General features: G+C 44.0%; 1 protein-coding gene across 1 annotated transcript in view; it reads left to right on the forward strand.

The window, feature by feature from the left end:
• CLF (SET domain-containing protein) overlaps window positions 1-26,461 on the forward strand; it is a 61,190-nt gene that overhangs the window by 22,531 nt on the left and 12,198 nt on the right. Inside the window, exons 5-9 of the mRNA XM_086790059.1 lie at window positions 91-252; window positions 889-973; window positions 1,123-1,374; window positions 1,632-1,679; window positions 1,861-1,932. Coding sequence (XP_086646185.1) covers window positions 91-252; window positions 889-973; window positions 1,123-1,374; window positions 1,632-1,679; window positions 1,861-1,932 — 619 coding nt within the window. The remainder of the gene's footprint in view (window positions 1-90; window positions 253-888; window positions 974-1,122; window positions 1,375-1,631; window positions 1,680-1,860; window positions 1,933-26,461) is intronic.

Consider the following 26,461-nt stretch of genomic DNA (forward strand, 5'->3'; position numbering starts at 1 on the left):
ATGGTTAATAGATCATGGATGCCTTGAGTGATCAATAGGCTGGAAATCATAGAACCACGGCAGCTTATTGTGTGAGCTGGTTCTTTGCAGAAACCAAAAGATGCCAGAGGATCAGTCTGTTGTTGGAAGAAGGCGTATTTACTATGATCAGAATGGCAGTGAAGCACTGATTTGCAGTGACAGCGAAGAGGAAGCAGCTGATGATGAAGATGAGAAACATGAATTCAGTAAGGGAGAGGACTACATCTTATGGTATGTTTGTTTTTCTTTTTGGTTTTAATTAAGTAATAATTGCATTTATTCTATGTTATCAAGGTGTTTTCATGTGTTACATCTTATCATATGTTTTTAGTTCAATAGCATTTATCGCCTGCTATGATAATGTGTTTTCATGGAATGCGGGGGCATTCTTGGGGCACGTCCAAGGGTTGGTTGTGTTATGTGAGGGCCCTTAAATAATCCCACATGTAAGGGAAGCCGTTTGGGGGGCCGGCTATATAGGCCATTTCTAAGGAAGGTGGAGAGATGTGGTCTATGTCCACAATGCTGGCCCTCCCTGAGCTTGTGCAAATGTGCCACCATCCTGGTGGATGGCTGTCTGAGACACAGTAGCAATGCTTTTGAGGTAGTCATTGTAGCCACTTCCTTCACGCGACTTATACTTGCTTGTGTAAATGCACCCTGTGCTCTGTGTATGGATCAAGTATATATCTTTAAGTTATCTTATAACCTACAGAGTCTACTGTATGCGATCATATATATTTTTTTCTGTTGAGTTTGCCTACTGTTCAATGTAGCAAATAAAGTTCCTTACAGATAAGTAAAATGTTTTGCAGATTGTTGTTTTTGTCTGTTTCAAATCATGTTTTTCTCTCAACCATGTGGCAGGAATGCTATTGAGGACCATGGTCTGGATGAAGCTGTCTTGAAATCGCTTGGAAACTGCATGGAAGCAGAGCCATCTGAGATTGAAGTAATGCTATTTATTATTTCAGTGTCCATATATTGAAAGCAATCACAAAAGGAATTTTAGTCTCTGTGGTCAATCTGTATTCATCTTGTACTCTTTTTGTTATTTGGTTTTCCCACATGATGGGTGACAAAACAATTGCTCTGCTGCAGGCTAGATATGAGGCTCTGCAGAAGGATGACCTAATGAGGAGAGAATCTCTTGATCATGGAATTTGTGTTGAAGGACAGAAAGGGGGGGAGGAAAACTCCAGGACAGACAAGACAGACGCTGATAATGAATTGGAGACACAGAAGATGGTTGGATCCAAGCCCAGCCAAACAGAAGAGAACAACACGTGTGATGATAAAGATCTAAGTGCAGCCATGGACTCATTCGACAACCTGTTTTGCCGTCGTTGTTTAGTATGTTTTTTGGGTTAAACATGCATTACTGGTTCACTTTCCTACTCCCTGCCCATGGCTTGCTTGGCTGCTCCACAAGGCCCTCCGTTCCACTTGCATTGAGATCTTAACCCTAACCCTACTCCTGCACCCTGGCTTGCCTAGCTGCTCCATGTGCCCCTCCGTCCCAACTGAGACTAGAAAGCGTCTGTTACTTTACTACCAAAATTACATATTAATTGGGTAGCCTAACATGGGCGGTATATTTGTGATGACAGGTATTTGATTGCCGCCTACATGGTTGCTCTCAGGGTGTTATTCAGCCTGTAAGATCATCTTTCTTGTGTCTCTTAGCAGCTCTCTATGCTCCAGTAGAGGATTCCTTTCTTGTGTCTCTTAGCAGCTCTCTATGCTCCAGTAGAGGATTTCTTTTTCTTGTAGTGTGGGATCTTTGTCTGATTGTTGAACATTTGCAGTAATAATTGACTGTTTCATTACTTTATGCAGAGTGAAAAACAGTCACCATTGAGCAATTTTGATGGTTCTACTGCTCCGTGTGGTCCCGACTGCCATTTGTTGGTAACACTTTTTATCTTTTGATAAAAGAACTGATGCTCAGCACCATCAATTTTTCAATTGTTTCTGAACCTCCTTATGACATACGAGACTCTGAATCCCAACACATTTCGCATATGGACATCATATATTTGCCCCATTCTCACAAAAATATTTAATAGAACCCTTTGTAAAGGCTTCCCTCCGCCTGGACCACCATTGTTCCCATCCATAAAGCAGGAGAGCTGATGAATCCAAATAATTACAGGACTATCATGATTGGCCATACAATGGCCAAGATTTATGGGGCAATACTTGAGTCCAAGTCAGCTTTTTGGCAGAAAGGCTTGGACACAGAGCATCGGGGCAGGCATGCTTAAGGAGAAATGTCACATGCGGAAGTTCTTGGAGTCTTCTTTCAGCCCTAAACACCTTCCTAGAACAACCTGATGCAAAATACAGGCAAGAGAGATGGAGAGGAGAGAGAGAGAGAGAGAGAGAGAGAGAGAGAGAGCTGAGTTTCAGTATATTCATATAGCAGAAAAAGGTGTACATCTTGGCAAGTGTTTGGCTGCCCCAAGTCTAATGACTCTACTCCCTAAAGGAGTGAATGCCTATCAAGGAGCCTAGCAATGCCTATTATAGGCCTTGAAAACACTAGTGGGCTGGCTGACATGCTGTTGGCCAGGTCCCTTGGACAAATCCCCCATTTGTTGCAGCCGACAGAGATATCCCTTCATGAATGCTGGCCGACAGCCTCCTGGGTTTTTTCACTCTCTTCCTACCCATGCCTAGCTGCTGTAGCTCCAGACTTTGGTCCTTAAAGTCCTCTTTATCTGTTGCCCTTCAGGAAACAGCCCTGGGAATGAGCATGCACGTCTTGCACATGACATCCCCCTTTGCTAAATTTGGTGACGGGATTCCAACTTTTGTTTTTGGATGATTGTCATCATCCCTTTGTCTCTTCATGGAGTCCCAAACTTGTCATCCTTTCCTTCTTGGCAACCTTTTCACTGAAAACCTTGCTTGGTCTCCAAATCCACTCCAAATCTGATGAAGATCTATGCACCTATTACATCTTGTCCCCTAGCCCTTCATGCCCTGTCCCTGAACACTTTTTCTGGTCTTCTTTTCCTGAGTATTGAGTCTAGCTTCCTCACTCCACCCCTTGGATGATCATCATCCCTTGGAACTGTTGCATGAATTCCTTTCTTGGTATGCCCCAAGTGGCATCCGACTCACAAGACTGCCATTCCCCTTGGGTTTGTGAAACAGCACCAACCAACCTCTTGGGAACTTCTTCCATGTCTCATGTTACTCTCCTTGGAATGTGCACCTTCATCTGGGATTGAATCGGCGTTTAGCCTTGTTGAGCCTGATGTCACTTGTGGAAGCTCTGGGAGTCTTCTTTCAGCCCTAACCGCCTTCCTGGAACAACCTGATGCTAAATGCAAGCAAGAGAGATGGAGAGAAGAGAGAGAGATAGCTGAGTTTCAGTATATTCATATAGTACAAAATTTGGCTGCCCCTCAAAAGCTGGAAAACACCTAATCTATGCCTAGTCTAATGACCCTACTCCCTAAAGGAGGGAATGTCTATCAAGGAGCCTAGCGATGCCTATTTATAGGCCTTGAAAACACTAGTGGGTTGGCCGACTTGCTGTCGGCCAGGTTCCCTAGACAATTCCCTCATTTGCTGCAATCGACATAGATATCCCTCCATGAATGCTGGCTGGGTTTTTCCAGTCTTCCTGCCCATGCCTAGCAATTGTAGCTCTAGACTCTTGTCCTAAAAGTCCTCTTTATCTGCTGCTCTTCAGGAAATAGCCCTGGGAATGAGTATGCACGTCTTGCACATGACAAGAAACTACTCTGTACACTTGATCACATCTTTACTCTACAGGCCATCATAGAGGAGGTGAGGATACGGAAGCATCATGCATATTGTTGCTTTGTGTATTTCTGCAAAGCCTTTGACTGTGTGCCTGGGTCCTGCTTGTTGGGATGATCCCAAGAGCTCCAATATGAGGCAATGTGTGTCACTTGCACCTTGCACTGGGATACACATTGGCATCTTCATCAGTGCAACATTTGTTTAGAAGTAATACCTTTTTTAGGAATATTTGTTGTATGTCATGACCCCATTGTGAGCCCTCAGTCGAGGGACAATCATGCACGTAGAGGTCTTCCTAACCCACTTGGAGAATTCATCAGATAAGTGTATGTAGTGATCAAGATTTTTTTCCTCTTTTTTTGAATCGAAGAGAGGAATGGCTCTTGAAAATAATAGTGAGGTTTAGTCATTTCTTTTGGCAAATAATAATGTATATGTTGACATAGTCTTGGCTTTTCAATGCCTTAGAATAAGCCTTGTAATTTTCTTTTGTCAAAGTTTGAAGGGGACAAACTTTCTTGTTTTTTTGTTGGAACTGTGTGCATGATGTCTCCTATTTTTATCCCACATGTCATTCTTTTCGCTTGAGGAAGAGCCTTTATAGGCTATTTTGGTTTCCCTCTCTCATATCATCAAGAGGGGGCATGGTTGCCTTTGTCGTCGGCTTGTGGCCTTGCCTTGGCTTGTGGTGCTTGCGTGCCTGGCGTTTGGGTGTCTTCGCTCCTTCGCCTGTGTGAAGTACCGTCTTTTCGGGTGCCTCGGTTGTTGTGAGCCACATGTTGGTCGTGGTTATCCTCGACGACCTTGCGCTGCCGTCGACTGTGCATGCAGAGCCCACCATGCCCTAGTTTTTGGGGAAAAAAGAAGAAAGAGAGGTCTGGTTTGAAAAGATAAATTTTGTTCAAAAAAAGAAGTTTTTTATTTGATAAAAAGGACATCGTTTTCTTTTATCAAAACTTGCAAACTCAGTTCAGCACCACTATTTTTACAGCCGAAAGGAGAGGAGGGAAGAGCTCTTGAGTAGTCATCACCCTACTTGCAAAATAAATGGGTCACAAAAAAGAAGTCTTAGAATCTTTCTGTAATAGAATGGTACCAATAGCATCTTTCCCAATGCTCCGATTTACAAAGAATTGTTGGTCCCAATCAAGCGGCAACAAATTAGGAAGAGTGCTTAATACCTTCTTCAGCTCACCAAAGTATGCATCATATTCCTCATTCCAAACAAAAGTTGTTTGGTTAGCTAAAAACTGTAAAGGGTGCAACAGCTGAGAAAGCAAATGCTTAAACATGGCCATATACCCGACTTTCTCAATAAAAGAAATGAGTTCCTTGAGATTAGAAGGGGAAGATAAATCCAACAGTACTTTAATTTGATTGTGTCCTTTGAAATTCCCTTTGCTGAAACTAAATGGCCAAGTAGAACCATTTCTTTTCTAGCAATTTTACATTTCTCATAATTCAATTGTCCACCCAATCTATCCAATCGTTGTAGACCTTCTTCCACCTTCAAGCAATGTGAAATGCAAGGACTATAGATGCAAAAATTATCAATATATACCCTAATGGATTTCCCAAAGAATGGCTGAAAGACATAATTCATATACCTCTGAAACGTTGAAGAGGCATTTGTCAACCCAAAGGGCATCACACAATAAACAAAACATCCCCATGGGGTAATGAATGTAGTCTTTTTCTTGACTACATTCATTGTGGTGTTCTATGACATCTTCTTTCAACTCAATATGGTGTTCTATGGCATCTACTCCTCTAATCTGTGTATTTGCACATGATGTTGAGCTCTACCTTGACTTCCTCCGTTGTCACACACATGCTTTGCTTATATAGGTGAGTTATTCTGACACAGAACAACTTGTTTTGGCTTTGATGTTTGCAGTGAGAAAATTTCGTGCATATTTGCTTAGCAAGCCCTTTATTGTGATTACTGTGGAGAAATTTTTTCCACGTGCTGTTCAGCATATGACAAGGTCTCATAGGATTACGAAGTGGATATTGGAATTGCAGGAGTTTGAGATAGCAACAGGGTCTCACTTGTAGATATATTGACTCACAAAGTCCATGAGATGCAGCTAAGGATTGAAGAAACACTTAAAGGGATACGACCTTTGAAACCTTTGGAGAATGCTTTCTTATTATTCTTTGATGGAGCATATCAAAGAGTCAAGACAAACAGGGAAAGTTGGTGGTGGACTAGTCTTATATGATCCGCATGTGTTCAAAGAGAAGATATTTTTAGAAGATACAAACCAACAATGAGGCCGAATATGCTTTTCTTGAGGAAGGATTGATGAGATGCAAACAAGTAGGAGTGGATATATTGATCATTAAAGGGGATGCATTGTTACTCATTAAACAAGTTCTTGGTATCTAGGCATGTAAAAATGATAAATTAAAAGAATGTGTGCGAAGGATTCGAGCTCTGTTTAAGCAGTTTAAGGAGGTGTAGTTGCTACATGTGCATAGAGAACAAAATCAAGAAGCAGATCAACTAGCTAAAGAACAAGTGGGACTTATCATATGATGAGCAGTGCACTTTTGTAGGATCCAAAATTTCAAAGAGAAAAAACTTAAAACTTTGAAGGAGCTTCTGCAATGGTTACAAACTGGGGAACTACCTATTGGTTTAATATAGCAATACAAAAACGAAGGCTTTTAAAGAAAGGGCTTTCATATTCACTAATGGGGGATCTTCTCTATCACAAAGGGAAGGACATGGTCTTAAGGAGGGTTCCAAAAACTGCAGACATTCCACACATTCTTCGCCTGAGATTAAGCGCATCAGCATCAGTCTACACCTCTGGTCCTTTGTTTTGCATCGAAACTTCCTGTGAGCTCCCCTTTTTATGCAACTGCTTTGGCCCTGCACCTTGTGCATGCTGTTTACCTATGCGCGCTATTTTCTGCCATTCACTTACAGCTTCATCAGCGCATTGAGCCACCTTTGCACATAGTCACGTGTGCATACACCTATTGGTCTCATCATCGCTGCCTGACTACTGACTACGCATTGCTGACCAGTTCACCTGTACTTGTGCATCAGAGCTCGCCAACTTTTTTAGCCAGGTTAACTTTTTTGGTAGGGTTTATTTTCACGAAATCCGAATGCGAAATCAGTCGACGGAATCCGAATACGGAATCAACTGATGGAATCCGAATGCAGAATCAACTGACGGAATCTGAATGTTGAATCAGTTGATGGAATTTGAACGTCGAATCAGCTGACAGAATCCGAACGTTGAATCAACTATCAGAGTCAGTTGGCGGAATCAACTGTTGGAGTCAGTTGTCTGAATCTCAGGTGTCGAAATCTGTTGTTTGGACTCTGAATCAGCTGTCAAAGTCCATCCTATCCATTAAGCACTCATGGATTCTTCCAAAGCTTTGAAAAATCTTCTTTCTCTGCAAAAGTTCTGTGGACTACTTGGTAGACAAAGATAAGACTTCTTCTCATGCGAGATGGGGTTTGGGGGATTGTCAAAGGAAATGAAGAAGAACCTGAAGGCACACCATCGTCACGTGTGGTAAAGTCTTGGAACGAGCCTAATGACAAGGCACTTGCTCACATCGGCCTTGGTCTTGCAGATAATCTTATCCATCATCTTGATTTGGACAAAATAACAAAAGAGGTATGGGATAAGCTTGAGAATCTATTTGGTAACAAAATTAATAATTCTAAAGTTTTTCTCAAGCAAAAATACTACAATCTGAAAATGAAAGAGCATCAAACTCTTCAAGAACATCTTAACAACATTGGCTCTCTCCTGCAACAACTTGGTGCATTAAATGCACATCTTGACGAGGACGACAAGAGAGCTGTGCTGCTCTCTAGCGTAGAGGAAATCAAGAAGTACAAAAAAACGTTTTCTTCACTTTGAGTGTCGCATGAAATGCCATACAAAAGTATGGTAGCTATCCTCATCGACGAAGACAAGAGACTTTAGGAAGAAGAAGTGGTTCTGCTTGATTTAGAGAAATCTTTCCTCTCTAAAATCACTTTTCCAAAGGGCAAGGGCAAAGGCAAGGCCATAAAATGCACATTTTGCAGAAAGCTTGGTCACATGGAGGACATATGTTTTAAGAAGATGGCACAGCAACATGAAAAGAACCATGCCAACTTGGTTGCAGAGGAAGATGAAGATCTTGAAGATGTTCTAGAAGCTGCCACATCTGCAACATAGAATGCTTTATTTACTACAATCAAAGGACTCTACCTTGATGATGAGGACGAGTATGCCTTGTAATTTCCCCTTCATCTATGTTTTTCTGTTCAGGTCAATAATGGGTTCTCTACTTAGGTAGTCCACCCAAAATGTGTGTTTCTTTTTAGCATGTGTCTGTTTCCACTATGATGTCAAACTACTCTCTGTATAGAGTAAGGGGAGGCTAGTTCTAGGAGCTAAGGGATTTCATGTGTGGTCAAGCTCCTATTAGGCTTGACATGAGAGTTTCAGGTGTTGGTACACTGTGATCTTTTGTATTATGTGTACAGTTGTGGATCCAAATCATCATGAATATGAAGGCTATCCACATAACACCTCGCTGACTCCGAAGGGGGGTTGGTTGGGTTTTGTAGTCCACCTTGTGTTCGCCCTTTATGTCCGTAGTTCATCTTGTGTCTGCCCTTTATGTTCGTACTGTGCCTTGTGTCCGTCCTTTATGTGTGTGCATGTGTTCCTCCTAAATAACTTGCTTAAGCCTTTAGCTAAGCAGTGATATCAGCACCTTTTAGGTAGAATCTCTTGTGATTTAGGCCTTTAATTTAGCCGAAGATAAGGCTCAGTCAAGCCTATAAAAAGGCCCTTGTACTTTCATTTCGAATTAATCAAAGTAGTACTCGTGCCAATCATTCTTGCGCTTTTACTCTCACAAACGCTAACTTTGAGTCACTATCACACTCTACACAGTCTTGTACTCTTGCACACCATGTGAGTTCCAAGTCTTCAACACTGTCCTTCTGTTGACTATGTTCTGGCGCCTATGTAGCCTTTCCTTCCTGCCGCCTCTCAACTGTTGTTGCTCGTTTTCGCCTCCAATTTCGGTGGCGCTAGTGCCTAGCCCACCACCTCTGCCCAGCTAGTTGGGTGGCGCTTGCACTGCAATGGGCAGCCCTCCGCCCACTTTGTGGCTGATGTGGCATTTGATAGAATTTGAAGTTTTTTGAAGGCCCTTCCACCGTTTAGCGCATCTGATGTGGGCCACTCACTTTGTGGTTGATGTGGCATTTGATAGAATTTGAAGTTTTTTGAAGGTCCTTCCGTTCAGCGCATCCGACGTCCATTCAATTCGCCCGTTCATCTGGTGCATTTGACGTTTGTCCAGTTCGCCATCGCCGTTGCGGCCTCTATCCAGTTCGCCATTCGTCTCCTTGCGCTGCCCCAGCCGGTCGTCATGCCCATTCTAGTTGCTTGTTCGCCAATGTTGTACCAGTCCTCGTCGCGGTCTCTATTGCCTTAGTCGCCTGCCTACTCTACTGTCATCGTCTCAATGGCTTCCACTTCATTTGTTGCTTTTGATAGCCGGTCTTACCGGTGGGCCAACAATGACTAAGAGTTATTTTTTAGATTTTTGTTTTGGGGCTTTTGTGGATCATTGCAAAATTTGAGGTGCAAGCAACATTACAATGCAAGATTTCAAGTGCAAGGTTCAGTGAAAATTGGGGATTTTTTGAAATGCTTGCTTAATTGCATAAACTCAAGGCAAACAAGCCAATTTCATGCACGCAATTGCAGAATTTTTGCTTAATTGCAGAAATTAAAGCTGCAAGTTTTTTGCATAAATTTGGGGGTTTTTTTAGAAATCCGTGCTTAATTGCACAATTGCAGCTACAAGGTACACAAAGATTTCGGGCTTTTGCAATTTATGTGCGATTGGCACGAAATTGAGCCCAACGGTGCATTAAAATTTGGGCCTTTTTGCATTTGTGTGCTATTGGCACATCATTCAACTCTCTGGTGTACAAAAATTTGGGGCTTTTCATTCTGCAGACCTTGATTGGATGTTTATGCATTGATTGTGCAGAGATTTGCATTGCTTGTGTTGTTAGACTTTCCAAACATTTACTGCAGCCTTGTATTTAGGAAAAAGTTTGCTTAGGAATTTGTAATTGCTTGGCATAGCACTCCGGTGCATTGGATTTTTGCGTTCAGGTGTTTTTTACAGCGTACTTGGTTGCAAGTGTTTACATATCTCTCGGTAAAGAGATTTCAACATTATGGCTGGGAATACAACTGATATATTTGGGGTTTTGTCCCAAGAGAACAAATTGGACTCCCTCTGGAGTTTCATGGTCCAAAACCTTCTTGTGGCCAAAGGCTTATCGGGTTATGTATTAGTTGAAGATGTATGCTCTATAGACATAGCACCTAACACACCTGGCCGTGGTGCTCAGCAAGTTGTCGTACCTTCTTCTCCCTCACAGGAGTAGAAGAGATGGGATACTCGTGATGCCTAGGCAATGGCTTTGATTGCTTTGTCAGTAAAGCGATCAATCATACCGCATATCAGGTCTTGCAGGACCTCACGACGAGCTTGGGATGTACTTGAAACCATGTATCAAGCAAAGAATGAGGCCAGGGTTGCATATCTCAAGAAAGAACTTGAGACTTGGACATGAATGATGGTGACAGTGTAGCTGATCATCTCACGAGAAGATCAAGGATCTTCGGGAGCAATTGCTCAATATTGATGAGGTCATTTCTGAAAAGGAGTTGGTTTCTAGGACACTATCATCATTGCCAGAAACTTACTTGAACTTCCACACATCGCTCACTCTATCTATGCAGGGGAACCCGAAACCAATCTTGTTTGAAGAGTTAGTTGGCTTGTTACTATAGTAGGAGCAAAATCGAAAGAACAAATCTTTCGTCATGCTGGCAGTGATGGGGCTTTTGTTGCCCAAGGCAAGGGCAAAGAAAAAGCCAAAAGCAATTTTCAGCCAAAGGTTGATTCGGGACAGCCTTCACAAAAGGCTAAAATGAAGCAGGCAAGCCCAAGAAAAAGGGCAAACGTCACTACTGCAAAAAGCCGGGTCACTAATTGAATGAGTGGAGAAAGCGGCTTGCAAAGGAGAAGAAAAAGGAAAGCAGCATGGCTGTAGATTCTTCTTCATCACGTGCAGTGAGAGATGAGTAAATCTTGTACAGGATGAGTGGATTTTTCTTACTTGCAGTTATGATGTATCATTAAAGCATATGTCTCTTAATGTCAATGAAACACATGACACATGGTACTTTGATAGTGGTGCTTCTAAACACATTACCTCACAAAGGAATTTGTTTAAGAAGCTCATGGTTGCCCTTGAAGGCAAACGAGTAACATGTGCAAACAATTCTTCTTATCCAATTCAGGGTGTTGGTGAGGTGATCCTCACAACAACAAATGGTGCAGACTTATGTCTTCCAGAAGTATTGTATGTGATTAAGAAGAACTTGATGTCCGTCTCCTCTTTTGCTAAAAGAGGATATGGAGTGAACTTTGACGACGACAGGAGCACAATCAAAGACCATGAAGGTGGCTATGCATTAGTCACTTCCGGCACATTGTACCATGGGTTATATCAGCTTGAGAAAAGAGCATGATGCTCATGTGGTTACAACTTTGACACTTGTTGTGTAAGAGGCAGAATTGTGGCATGCCAGGTTTGGGCATGTGAATTATGGCAGTTTGATGCTATTTCAAAGGCATTAAATGTTGTAGGACATGCCTCATGTAGAACTGGCACCAAAACATGTATGTGAAGGGTGCATATTGCGTAAGATGCACAGAAATGCATTCCCAAAAGATGGATCAACAAGGGCTTTCCGGAAATTACAGCTCGTGCACAATGATGCGTGTGGTTCTATGCGGACACCATCTATTGGAAAGCATGTATACTTTGTAACATTTATCGATGACTACTCTAGATTTGTTTGGGTGTATCCCTTGAAAGCAAAATCTGATGTATTTGCATGTTTTCAGCATTTTGTGGCACAAGCTGAAAATCAAACAGGTTGCAAAGTGCAGACCCTCTGTATAGATCGAGGGGGGGAATACATGTCCATTGCTTTCAAAGCTTTTATGGTAGAAAAGGGCATAAAGCATCAATGCACGATGCCATATTCTTCTCAACAAAATGGTGTTGTTGAGAGAAAGAACAGGTCATTGATGGAAATGGCTAGATGCATGGTTAAAGGCGAAGGCTTGTCTCACAAATTTTGGATGGAAGCAATCATGTCAAAATCTGTTGCACAAATTTGGGTTTCAAGATTGTAAACCCATCTCTACTCCGATGGAGCCAGGGCTTAAATTGAGCATGTATGATGTTGGAGAGCCTTTTGATATGAGTGTTTACAACCAAGTAGTAGGCTGTCTCATATACTTATGTAACACACGCTTGGATATTCAGTTTGGGGTTTCCTAATGTGGCAAATTTATGCACAGGCCAGGTACAAAGCATTGGCAAGTAGTGAAGCGGATCTTCCGCTATCTTCAGGGCTCCCTGGATCTTGCTTTGGTATATCCCAAGGGGCCAGCTTGCAGTTACATGCTTATAGTGATTTAGACTAGGTTGGTGACTATGATACACGACAATCCACCGGTGGGAATTGTTTCTTTTTGGGGCATTCATGCATATCATGGTTGAGCAAAAAGCAATTCACTGTTGCCACATCTACTTGTGAGGCTGAGTATAGGGCAGCCTTTACAGTCACAATAGATTGTGTATGGTTGAGGAGATTGATGGTTGATCTTCGTGAGTGTCAACAAACACCCACTACGATACTCATTGACAGTCAGAGTGCTATAGTTGTGGCACAAAAGTTTGAAACCTAGTGTTTCATGCACGTACTAAGCACATTGAGATTCATTATCATTATGTTAGAGAGAGGATACATGCAGGGGAGATCACATTATCTTATTGCTCTACGCAAGACAATGTTGCAGATCTGTTCACGAAGGCGTTGCCTCGAGAGAAGTTTGAAGCTTTCTGCAAAGCTTTGGGCTTACTCTCCTACAGAGAGTAATCTGCTACCCACCTTGTACAGGTTCAAGGGGGATTGGCATATATGATATGAGTAGTGCCACATGTGAACATGGGCTAACCAAGGGCACTTTTTCCCTTGGAGATTTGGTGTGAAAGGACACCTTCTATTTTAGTTGTATTATGATATTATGGAGTTGACGACCTAACTCCACACATTCCAATGCAATCTATTCTTTGCATCTCTTCTCATCTTGTGTGTACCTGCTTCATTGTGTGTGTGTGTGTGTGTGCGCGCCAAACCCTAGTTCAGTTCTTGCAGCTCGTGAGCTTGGGTCAACAATATTGATGCTATTGGACCTTTGCCCAGGACACAAAATGGCAAGGTTTACATTTTAGTTGTAGTCAATTATATGACCAGGTGGGTTGAAGCAGCAAGTGTATCAAGGGTGACAAAAATTGCAGCTTTTAGATTCATATATTTGTTGCCGTTTTGGCATGCCTTTGGAATTGGTTTCTGACCGTGGTCTAGGCTTTCAAGAAGGAATATTGAAGCTGATCCTTGATAAACTCAATATTAAACATCGAGACTCCATTGCTTATTACCCACAGTGTAATGGTTTAGTGGAAAAGATTATAGCTAAACATGTGAAAGCGAAGCCAAGGACTTGGGATGAGCATTTGGATGGAGTACTTTGGGCATTTAAGACTATCTTTAAGGCCTCTACACAATTCACTCCTTTTCATCTTGTTTATGTTCAAGAAGCACTTACTTCTATTTAAGTTGATGTGCCCAATATTGAATTCTTAAAGAACGTATACAGGACCTGATGATGTGTTTCAAGATCAACTTATAGCCTTGCACCGTTTGGAATTGGACAGAGAAACAGCTATTAAACACTTTATAACTAGTTCTTACGGTGCCAAGGAGAAGTTTGATTCTTTACTTAAGAAAAAGGTTTATAGAAAGACATGCTTGTACTCAGATCTGCCATCCAAAATGAAGGTCTTGAGTTTGATTCTTAGTGGGGGCACCAAAATGAAGGCATTAACAGACCCCTATAGTGTCCTCATTGGAAGATAAAAACTTTGCCAAATACTCATGCACACTCTCAAAACAAAAGAAAAAACCCGACAACCCCTTAGTTGCATGAAAACCAAGGAGAGAGAGGGAACATCTAGAGGAGAGGGAGAAGAGGGGCGCTGATGTTGATGAGCAAAGAATTCCAAGAGAAGTTCTTAATGTGGTGTATTTCACGAACACGCATCGTGTGTAACCCACACACTTAGCTTTTTTGAAGAGAAGCAAACTCACCCAATGTGAAACACAAAAGAACTCTCTCTCTCTCTCTCTCTTTTTTGATAATAATCTTGTTCTTATTGGGGTGTAGGTTTTCTCGAGTGAAGAGGACTTGAACTCTCTTGCTAATGCACTCACAAAGGTTGTGATGAAGTTGGGCTCCTCTCTTGCACGTGATGTGACTCACTCCATTGTCACACACATGCTTGCTTATATAGGTTTTCAAGAGCTCTTCCTTTCTGCTGTAAAAGGAGTGGCGCTGAACTGAGTTTGCAAGTTTTAATAAAAGAAAATGACGTCCTTTTTATCACAAAAAAAAACTTCTTTTTTTTTGGACAAAAAATTCTCATTTCAAACCCGACCTCTCTTTCTTCTTTTTTTCCCGAAAACTGGGGCGTGGCAGGCTTTGCACGCACATTCAACAGTAGCTCCGATACCATGACCAACAACGGCTCAAGTGGCTCACAGCAGTCGAGGCACCCGAACAGGTGCTAGTTCAGAGAGGCGAAGAAGCGAAGGCGCCCAAGCGCTGGGCATGCAAGCACCACAAGCCACAAGCCAACCACAAAGGCAACCACGCTCCGTCTTGATGTTATGAGAGAGGGGAGCGAAAACAGAATATAAAGGCCCTTCCTCCAACGAAAAGAATGGCATGTGGGATAAAAATAGGGGGCTTCATGCACATGGCTCGAGCAAAAAAAACAAGAAAGTTTATTCCCTTCAAACTTTTACCCAAAAGGAAAATTACAAGGCTTATTCTAAGGCATTAAATAGCCAAGACTGTGTGAACATATACATTATTATTTGCCAAAAGAAATGACTAGACCTCACTATTATTTTCAAGGCCCATTCCTCTCTTCCCGCAAGGTCCAAAGAAAGAGGAAAAAAATCCTGATCATAGTAGCAGTTAGCCTTAGCAGTAGGGTTGCATTAGAAGCATGTATGCCAAGAAGGCATGCCCATGGGCTAGCCAAAAGCCAGCCTGTGGTTGGTGGACCAGTTGGCAGCCTGGTTAAGGGCTGTTTACAGCCCTGAACCTCTATTAGAGGCAGCCGACAGAAAGAGGGAGCTCTATGTCTCTGTTGGCCAGCAGACGGGGCTTTCTTTGGGGCTACAGTAGCAAGTCCTGGGGCTATGAGCAGTCGGCCAGCAGGCTGGCAGCAGTAAACCAAAAAGCGCCAGCATTTAATGTTGACAAAACATTTTTATGTCCAAACTGGACCTGGCCAACAGCATGCTCTGGTGGAGAGCATATAAAAGCAAGCGCTGATTTTCAGCATAAATCATTCATATTCAGCAAAGCCTACAAGCAGTTATCAGGCAACAAATCAGCAAATATTCTCCTTCCTCTCCAGGCTAACATTGAACCTCCTCTTCCATTCTCAGCCAGCATATGTGATGTCCTACAGCTATTCTGGACTTGCATATGTGGCCCCAAAGAGTCTTCTGTAGAGCCCTTGGATTGGTGGATACTCAGTCGATGTAGGGTCTTCCTCGTCCTTGCGTTAGGCAGTCATATCCCTTGTTCTCAAGCAGTGATCGGTATTTCTCCAAAGAAATAATATAAGCAAATATTCCGGCTTGCCGCGGGGGGCCGCCCGGGGGGGGGGGGGGGGGGTAATTGGGACCCAATACTGTGTTGTTACTTCTCCTCTCTCTCTACTCTGTGAATTGCTAAAGATCTCACCGCCCTATTGTGCGTTACCACTATCAACCTTTGTGCATGTAACATTTTGGTATTAGAGCATCAGGTTGGTGATCCGACTCGGCTACAAAAAGAAGTGAGAGCATCCGGTGGATGGTATAATTGTGGTCCGGAAAAAATACCTAGGCCTCCATCATGTCGGGAGAGACATCGCATCAAGAAGAAAGCCAGCAGGAAGTTATGGAGGCACAAAGCTTCCAAAGTGACACACCAAAAGAAAGTACGCTTCCGCCGAGTACAGAAGAGCTCCTGAGAATAATAATGGAGCAAATAAACTCATTGAAGGTGCAACTTGCCGTAGAAAAAGAGAAGCCCAAACAAGTCCTCTTGGATCTGGCAAAAATGTTATTCGGTTTGGAGGAACAAAAAAGAAAAGACGACGAAAGACATAAAGAAGCAAGAAGAAAAGTTGAAGAAGAAAAAAATAAAGCAGAACAGAGATTGTGGAGGAAAAAACAGAGAAGGAAGCCACACACAAGTATGAGAAAGACCAATGCCATCGAGAAGAAGCCGACCGAGAGTTCCAACAGAGACTCAATTGGGAGGCTATGCAAATCTAGCATCAACAGACGATGGCATAGATTTTGGCATCCCTCCCCAAGATGGCTCCAAAGCTACTTTTGTGGGTTGACCTCAAGGTCCATTTTCTTCCACCGCAGTATATGACCAATCTTGAGAACGAGTTTTACAAACTCACTCAAGGTGGTTCCCCTATTTGACCTATTCCAACAAGGTCCTTACCATGGCCCAGCAGTTGGGTATATTGAAAGAAGATAAGCTAAAACAGTTCATTAGAGGTTTAGACACAAACATTAGGTACCCAGTTAGGAATTTTTGAGCCTTAGACTTATGCACGGGCACTGACCCTTGCTCAGAATTAGGAACTGATGCTGAACGAAGGTAAGCCTAAGCAAGCACAATCTAGTCCTAAGCCCCAGCAACAATCTTCTACCCAGCAGTCTATCTACCTAGGGTAAGGGGGCTCAAAACAACAAAGACGAAAAGGACCAAAAGAAAAATTCTCAGGGTCAATCGAGCAATAAGAAAGAGTCCACGCCCAAGAAGACTCCTAAGGAAAAAGCTAAGGACGACATCACTGGAGGTTACCTCTAGCCGGATGGAGAGACACGGTACAAGGCTGAGAACCCTTGTTTCTTTTGCCACATTGTGGGCCACGGGAAGAAAGATTGCACTAAGTTTTAGACTGAAAAGTCTGCCATGGCATCCACTTCCACAGTAGTAATCCCCATCCACACCTCCACCATTAGCCTCTAATGCCGTTCAACTTTTTTTTAGCTTTGAATTCGTTGCTACCAGTGGTATTTGATGATAAGCAAGAGGGTGAGACTGAGGGACACAAGAAGGCTCTCATTTGTGCCCATGGCTTTGTAAGGGGACATCAATTCATTGCCCTCTTCGACATGGGCAGTTCAGAGGATGCCATCTCTCCACAGTTGGCAAACAAGATGAGCAGTACCTTGGTTCCTTATCATTTAGATGTGGATGGGTTTACACCTGGTCTACATATACACATCTCTCATAAAGCTCAGCAGTTTGAGTTTCAAGTTCAGAAGGCACAATTCGAAGGGGATTTCATCGTCTCCCCTCTTTTAGGGTGTGACGGGTTCTAGTGGTTTAGACTGTATGCACCCATTATTGATTGGAGGCAGGACACTTTCACTCTTGTTGAAGGTTTTCTGGAGCCAATCATGATTTGCGGGAATTGGAGCATTCCTAGAATACCACTCATTTTTCACATTAAGGTCCAACGAGCCATAAGAAAAGGATCAGAGTGTGCGTTGATTTATGTCCACTCTCAGTCTAATGCAATTCAGACACCACTTGCAGGGAAGCAAAGGATGGTGGGTCTTTTGTCTCAATACAACAACATTATGCTGCGGGATGACCTCCCACCCAGTAGACGTGAGGAACATCGCATAGAGTTGGTTGTTGGTTTAGAGCCTCCCAACAAGTTTCCCTATTGCCTTTCTAAGGCCTTGGAGAGCGAACTGGAGTAGCAGTTATCCCAACTACTCTAGTCTGGATTTATTGGGTAATTGGGACCCAATACTATGTCATCTACTTCTCTCTTCTCTCTACTCTTTGAATGGATCCCAAAGATCTCACCGCATAAAAAGGTATAAAGAAGGCCCTATTGTGCGTTACCACGATCAACCTCAGTGCATGTAACATTGGTATCAGAGCATTAGGTTGGTGACCCAACTCGGCTACCTAAAGAAGTGAGAGTATCCGGTGGATGGTACAATTGTGGTCTGGAAAAAACACCTAGGCCTCCACCATGTCGGGAGAGACATTGCATCAAGAAGAAAGTCAGCAGGAAGTTATGGAGGCACAAAGCTTCCAAAGCGACACACCAAGAGAAAGTACGCTTCCGCCGAGCACATAAGAGCTCCTGATAATAATGATGGAGCAAATAAATTCATTGAAGATTCAACTTGCTGCAGAAAAAGAGAAGCCCAAAGAAGGCCTCTTAGATTTGGCGAAAATGTTATGTGGTCTTGCAGTCTGGAGGAACAAAGAAAAAAAGACGACGAAAGACGTGAAGAAGCAAGAAGAAAAGCTGAAGAAGAAAAAATAAAGTAGAATAGATACTTGTGGAGGAACAAGGGATAAGGAAGCCACATACAAGTTGTCGATCATATCTGGTCTTTATTGTTATGAGCCCCCTTACCCTAGGTAGATGACTGTTGGGTAGAAGATTGTTGCTAGGGCTTAGGACTAGATTGTGCTTCCTTAGGCTTACCTCCGTTCAGCATCAGTTCTTGATTCGGAGCAATTGTCGGTGCCCGTGCTTAAGCCTGAGGCTCAAAATTCCTAATTGGGTACCTAATGTTTGTGTCTAAACCTCTAATGAATTGTTTTAGCTTATCTTCTTCCGATATACCCAACATTCGGCCGAGGTGAGAACCGGCGTGTTGGCATTAACAATCATGCTCTCATCTCTCGAATCAATCGTTACGGGGTCAATGAGCTAGCTGTGGTAGCTACAAGAAGGATTCCCTAAGAACAAGGTTCTGGAGTACGAAATAAAGCAACGAGGACCAACGAGCGGGGACAGGCCAAAGTCATAGAGCCGGAACAAAGTCTCCTCCACAAACGAAAGCATGGTGGTTCCGGTTGAAGAATACGACAGTTTTCTACGACGTTCTAGGAGCAATGAACCCATGAAGCAGTATGGCTAGATGAAGAGTTCTTTCATATGGAGGAGCCAAGGTGTGTTGGGTATTTCAGAGTCTTTTGTATCCACCTCGTATACTTGTTACTGTGTGTGTATCCATCTACATGTGGTTGAATAAGTGTGAACACCCCATGTTTGTGTAAGTGTGCCTATATGTGTGTGAACACCCTCTTATATGGATAAGACAAGTGTGTGCCATGTGTCATGTCCCCATATGTGAGTGTGATTTGTGTGAGTCAAAAGTTAAGGTTTGCAACCTATAAAAGCATGCACTTGGTGTACTTCAAATCAATCTTCATTGAGTGGTGCAAACACTTGAGCATTGTCTTTTTTCTTCTTTTCCTTTCTCTCCAAACTCCAATATGGAGCTTTACCCTCCTATGAACCTATAGTGGTATCAGAGCTGGTGGCCCGTTGTTTTCTGGACCTCGTGCGTCGCGCTTCTCTGGTTTTGTGGTCTCCACCTGCACCGCCGCCCATTTGTGCCACCTGCGTGGTGGACCCCATGATAGGGTGCTGGCTGGCTGAGCTGAGTGCCATTGCCGAATGGGTGGACCGGGGGAGCAAGGACCTTGGTTGAGCCACCCAGACGGTGCCGAGCGCCCTTATGCCTTACCGGGCCAAGCCGGTTTTTCGCCTGGTGTTTTTTTTCTTTGCTTGCTCTAACTCGTTTTGCGTTGGAGCCGACAGTTTTGCGTCGATGTTCGCCATCACTGTCTTCGACCCAGTGGTTTCGCATTGCTCTCGCCAACTGCGTCGACCCTGGTTGTTTCACATCGCCCACTTCTCTCGTCCGCGAGTCTTGCTGTCCTCCTATCCAGCCCGTCTGTCCTCCTCCTCTCCCGCCGACTCCGTTGGACACCCACACGCTTAATAGCATAACTTTAAAACCACAATTTGAAATGAACAACTTAATGCAACTTGAATTTGAAATGAAAATGAAATGGAAAGATGGACACCAGCACTGGGACCGGAACGCGCCGACCCCCCCCTCAATATATGATATATTTATTGGGAGTATTTAATAAATACAATGCTCCATGGGTTCCAAGAACCAGATGATGTCCATGTACATATGAAAACAGTACCAAACAAATATGCTCGAAGTCGACGTTCGAAGTAGATACTCGAAGCAGAACGACCACTAGCGTGGTCCAGTCTCTACGGTCCTGTGCTTTCACTGGACTCCGCGGAGAGCGCCTCATTGGTGTTCCGAGACCACGCACAAACAGGCGCTCTCGTACTAACGCCTGGCTCTCCCAATCTCAGCACCTTTGGACCGAGGTTCTCCAATAGAGCTTGGACAACCCGGCACCGAACGGGTGTTACCGTGGGGAAAGAATCCCTTATGAGATTTAACACAAAGTACTTTATTTAAATCTGAAAATTCACTTACTTGTTGTGGATGACAGAAGGAAGTCCAATACCCATGTGTGCAGTCACTTGAGAAAGACACCGAGGTATAGTAGCAGGTCGAGAGAAGTGACTGCCTGGAATAGACTATAGCCTTTTGGCTACAGGAGCCCAAACATCAACAGGAGGAGCAGCAGCTACGTATGGAAGGTACAGCTGCCTGAGGAGAGGATGAGCAGCCTGCAGAAGATGGAGATGAGGCCGCTTGTTTACAAAGTTTGCAGAGTTTGGCCGCCAGCCACCTAGCTGTAAAAGCACCGCCGCTGGAGATGAGCACGCAGCCGCCTGCTGTGGTGGGCAGCGCAGCCTATTTGGCTGCCCGTCTGGAGACGTGTACACACACAGGCGCTAGCTATGGTGGGCAGCGCAGCCTGTATTGGCTGCCTGTCTGGAGGCGCACAGCCACAGCCGCCGGGCTGCTTCAGGTGGGGGCAGCCGCCTGTTGAATAGGTAGAGCAGCCTGCAGGTAAAACAGGCGCAACCACCTGTATGAGAGGCAGTCGCCTATTGGAGAAGGGGGCGCAGCCTGTCAGTAGCCGGGTACAGAAGTACAGAAGAAGCCGTATGCTCGTGTACATGCGCAGCCTGAAGGAGCGAAGAGATGAAGCGCAGCCTAACTGATAGCGATGGAGGCGCATAAATCATGCGTGCCAAGGTGGTCGTGGGGCTTCTTTTTTTATTAAGGTTGGAGAGGGAGTTTAAACTATAAGTGCTGGCTGGCTCCCCACGCTTGCATGTGGGCGGCCAGCTCTTTGGGAGTGCGGGTAGGTGACCATGCACCCACCCCCACACACACTCACTTAAGTGGGGATCCCCACCTTGGCCCCTAAGTGGGTGCCCAAAGTGGTGCCCACATTTAAGTGTGTGAACAAAAGACCTTATAAATCAAAAGGGTTAGAAATATGAAACATTAAAACATGTGCAATATACTTACCACCTGTTCACATGCACCAAAACTCGTCAGAATACAGAGCAGACTTCACGACTCACTGGCAGGCGTCCCCGCTCAGTAAGTAACACGTCAAACAGGCAAACACAAAAATACATGTCATGCGAAAACAGTTTCAAACATGCAAATCATGTGTGCATGTGCAAATAGTAATATGGACATATCTCCCGTTCATGGAACAAGTACAAAATATTTGTCGGCACAAAACTGGCACGACGTAAAACATAAAAACCTGTCTTCCTATGGAGTGATAGTCCCATAGGTAAGACACAGTTCTAGGCACGAGTTTCCCTATGGTGCAATTTGAAATGAACAACTTAATACAACTTGAATTTGAAATGAAAATGAAATGGAAAGATGGACACCAGCACTGGGGCCAGGACGGGCCGACCCCCCCTCAATATATGATATATTTATTGGGAGTATTTAATAAATACAATGCTCCATGGGTTCCAAGAACCAGATGATGTCCATGTACATATGAAAACAGTACCAAACAAATATGCTCGAAGTCGACGTTCGAAGTAGATACTCGAAGCAGAACGACCACTAGCGTGGTCCAGTCTCTACGGTCCTGTGCTTTCACTGGACTCCGCGGAGAGCGCCTCATTGGTGTTCCGAGACCATGCACAAACAGGCGCTCTCGTGCTAACGATTGGCTCTCCCGATCTCAGCACCTTTGGACTGAGGTTCTCCAATAGAGCTTGGACAACCCGGCACCGAACGGGTGTTACCGTGGGGAAAGAATCCCTTATGAGATTTAACACAAAGTACTTTATTTAAATCTGAAAATTCACTTACTTGTTGTGGATGACAGAAGGAAGTCCAATACCCATGTGTGCAGTCACTTGAGAAAGACACCGAGGTATAGTAGCATGTCGAGAGAAGTGACTGCCTGGAATAGACTATAGCCTTTTGGCTACAGGAGCCCAAACATCAACAGGAGCAGCAGCAGCTACGTATGGAAGGTACAGCTGCCTGAGGAGAGGATGAGCAGCCTGCAGAAGATGGAGATGAGGCCGCTTGTTTACAAAGTTTGCAGAGTTTGGCCGCCAGCCACCTAGCTGTAAAAGCACCGCCGCTGGAGATGAGCACGCAGCCGCCTGCTGTGGTGGGCAGCGCAGCCTATTTGGCTGCCCGTCTGGAGACGTGTACACACACAGGCGCTAGCTATGGTGGGCAGCGCAGCCTGTATTGGCTGCCTGTCTGGAGGCGCACAGCCACAGCCGCCGGGCTGCTTCAGGTGGGGGCAGCCGCCTGTTGAATAGGTAGAGCAGCCTGCAGGTAAAACAGGCGCAGCCACCTGTATGAGAGGCAGTCGCCTATTGGAGAAGGGGGCGCAGCCTGTCAGCAGCCGGGTACAGAAGTACAGAAGAAGCCGTATGCTCGTGTACATGCGCAGCCTGAAGGAGCGAAGAGATGAAGCGCAGCCTAACTGATAGCGATGGAGGCGCATAAATCATGCGTGCCAAGGTGGTCGTGGGGCTTCTTTTTTTATTAAGGTTGGAGAGGGAGTTTAAACTATAAGTGCTGGCTGGCTCCCCACGCTTGCATGTGGGCGGCCAGCTCTTTGGGAGTGCGGGTAGGTGACCATGCACCCACCCCCACACACTCACTTAAGTGGGGCTCCCCACCTTGGCCCCTAAGTGGGTGCCCAAAGTGGTGCCCACATTTAAGTGTGTGAACAAAAGACCTTATAAATCAAAAGGGTTAGAAATATGAAACATTAAAACATGTGCAATATACTTACCACCTATTCACATGCACCAAAACTCGTCAGAATACAGAGCAGACTTCACGACTCACTGGCAGGCGTCCCCGCTCAGTAAGTAACACGTCAAACAGGCAAACACAAAAATACATGTCATGCGAAAACAGTTTCAAACATGCAAATCATGTGTGCATGTGCAAATAGTAACATGGACATATCTCCCGTTCATGGAACAAGTACAAAATATCTGTCGGCACAAAACTGGCACGACATAAAACATAAAAACCTGGTCTTCCTATGGAGTGACAGTCCCATAGGTAAGACACAGTTCCAAGCACGAGTTTCCCTATGGTGTGACAGTCCCATAGGCAAAACACGGCACGAAGTACTGGCTCTTCCATGGCGTGACAATCCCATGGGTCGAACACAGTCCAGGTCATACACGGGTGGCACCAGTCTGGCTCCTGTCCATACGACACCATCCTGCTAACACACGGGTGGCACCAATCTGGCTCCCGTCCATGTTAGCAAAATACTGGCCTCTTCACATGAGACACCGGCTTGGCCTCAAGTGAACGAGACTCAAAATCTGGAGATGGACCAAATGGTCGGCCAATTGGTGACATGCACCCTGCACTGGGGTACATAGTGACACACTGGCATGATCATCAGTGCAACATTTGTACAGAAGTAGCACCTTTTTATAGGAATATTTGTCGTATGTCGTGACCCCATTGTGAGCCCTCAGTCCAGGGACAATTTGGCACGAGCTACATAGGTCAGTCTCTGAGCCTTAGAGGTCAGTCAAGTGTCAGTCCTCTTAACCCACTTGGAGAATTCATCAGATAGTGCATGTAGAAGTCATCCTTAGCATTAGGTTAAGCATTAGCAAGCATGTAGAAGTCAGTAGGCTTGTCCAAGGGCTCAAATTAGCCTTGGACCACCTGGTAGACCAACTTACCAGCTTGGGAGAGAGTTGTACCCGGTCGGCTAGCATTTGCAGTAGGCCGACAACATGTTGGGCACAAATCCTCCAGTTGGCCATGTCTCCTCCAGTCGGGCAGCAGTTGTGTGCATTTTATTCATGCACAAATCATTTAAATGCTATATTTTTGTCCACATGCTACTGGCCGACCGCTTATGCTGGCCGGCTAGCAGCATATGAACATATAAATAGAGGCATTGTTGTGACCTTAAGATATTCAGGTATTTCAGCAAAGATACATCAACAGGTCATACATTAGCATCCAATCGACTCTAGGCAACTAAGGAAAGCTCCTCTTCACATTCAGCCAGCATATGTGCAGTCCTACAGCCATCTGGACTTGCATCAGTGGCCCGAAGAGTCTTTAGTAGAGCCTTGGATTGGTTCATACTTAGCCGACGTACGGTCTTCCTCTTCCTTTATTTGGGCATTCTGTCACCATTTGGTCCCTTCACCAGTCTTGACCAATGTTTCACACACTGATTGGAGCCAAGGTGTGAATGGGGATTTTCCACAGAAGAAAGCTGAAGGAATTTAGTGGCATAGTTTGGCCTGAAAGATGGCCATGCAGCGTGAGCACCATGGGATTTTTATCAATAAAGTGACTTATAATGTTTATAAGTCAGTGTTTTCACACATCATTGATGAAGGGCTGGACATACTATTATTTTGGGCATGTATATGTGGACTATGTACCCGCACCTTGATTTATTGTAAAAGGTTCTCTTTCAATATAGAAGCTCCTAGGGGGGGCCGGCCGTTCCGGCTCAGTGTGGTGTTTATATTGTATATGGTTCTTCCGTTGTGTTTTCATGATCTCTGGTATTTGAAGTGTTGGTCTATTATCGTTCCACGTCTCCTATCGGTGACATTGGTATTAGAGCAAAGGCTTTCTTGGAAGCAAGAGGCTTCCTTCCAACAATGAGAAAGAGAAAAGATTAGAAGTGGAGACTACACTGACCAAAAATTTTGCTATTGAGCTTGTGGAAGCAGTCATGAGCAGTAGACAGCTTGGTCGAAGGATTTATGGATTCACAGATTTTAGTATCAGAATATGGAGTTGGTTTTATGTGCCTATGTTCAGCACTCCTTCCATATGGATGATCGTGGATTATAAATCAAGCTATATGGAGCTATATCTCAAGATATCTTAAGGAGATATTTCTTTAGGCTTCATGACAAACTTGGCAAAGAAAAGATAAGTTTTACCAAGTTGATGCTTTTTACTGATATTTGGAATTTTGTACATGTTGAACTCCCTTTTGCTGACGCAAGTGAAGAGTGTTTTTCATGTCTATCTTGAGATGTGTTTCAGGAAAGTTGTTTTGCTTGGAAACCATTCTGATTCTCTCTATGGTTTTGATGAATAGTTTATGGTTTTGGTCTTATGTACTGGAGGCTCCTGGCAGTATGGGACGCTAGAGTTGTCGCCTACACAAGGATCTCATATGGAGAGTATTCTAGTGGTATGGGAGGCTAGAACATGTCGCATATGCAGTTACTAAACTATGAATTATTTATCAGTAACATGGACTAGCTGATTCTAGACTATGAGTATACTATGGTTACAGTGGCTTTATTGAATATCTTATGGATCGAGGATTTTTCTATTGATTTCTATTGGCAGTCGAAATGCCTGTAAAACTATCTGTCGTAGACATGTTTATGGAGAACTAGGATCTCTATGCTTGGGATTTATTGTTATCTTATGTTATACTGCACTCATGGAAGAGTTGGTGACTCTAGTGAGTGAGTATCTGAACACATGGAAGAGTTGGTGACTTTCTCATGGAAGAGTTCGTGCTCGTCGGCCACGCCCACCAGGATCTCGACCACGGCATCCTCACCATCGCCAGATCAGAGCCATTATTGCTCAGCATCGGAGGCGCCTACCTCGCTTCTACGACCTCTCCATTCTAGACAGCCCCATGGCGGAGATACTTGATCTAAGGAGAGGGCAACACTTCAACTGATCAGCATACATGGATCTACATGATATACATTTTTCAGTATTTTCGAGTATTTTCTACTCAGTATCATCTCGGAGTCTTACAGTTCTGTTCTTATAACTGTAGGACAATCAGTTTATTGTACTTTTTAGTCTCATTTAGTTGTTCTCTTTGATGAGACACCAACTTGAGATGTACTCTTAGTTTTGGTCTCATAGGCCACTATGGCCTCTTAGAGACGTTAATATATCATTTCATTTCATTTCATTTCTAGTGAGAGGAGTTGGTGACTCCATCTAGTGTGAGGAGTTGGTGACTTTGATCTCTCACTATATGAACTCATGGGATCATGGAAGAGTTGGTGACTCTGTCACTTTCGTGAACTCATGGAAGGGTTCATGACCCTAGTGAGTGGCTTCGGGTTGGTGACCCTGTGAACTCATGCAAGAGTTGGTGACTGTAGTGAGTTAAT

The sequence above is a fragment of the Cibotium barometz genome, chromosome 4 (assembly GCF_041138505.1).
Source record: "Cibotium barometz isolate CiBa-2024 chromosome 4, ASM4113850v1, whole genome shotgun sequence".
NCBI lineage: Eukaryota > Viridiplantae > Streptophyta > Polypodiopsida > Cyatheales > Cibotiaceae > Cibotium > Cibotium barometz.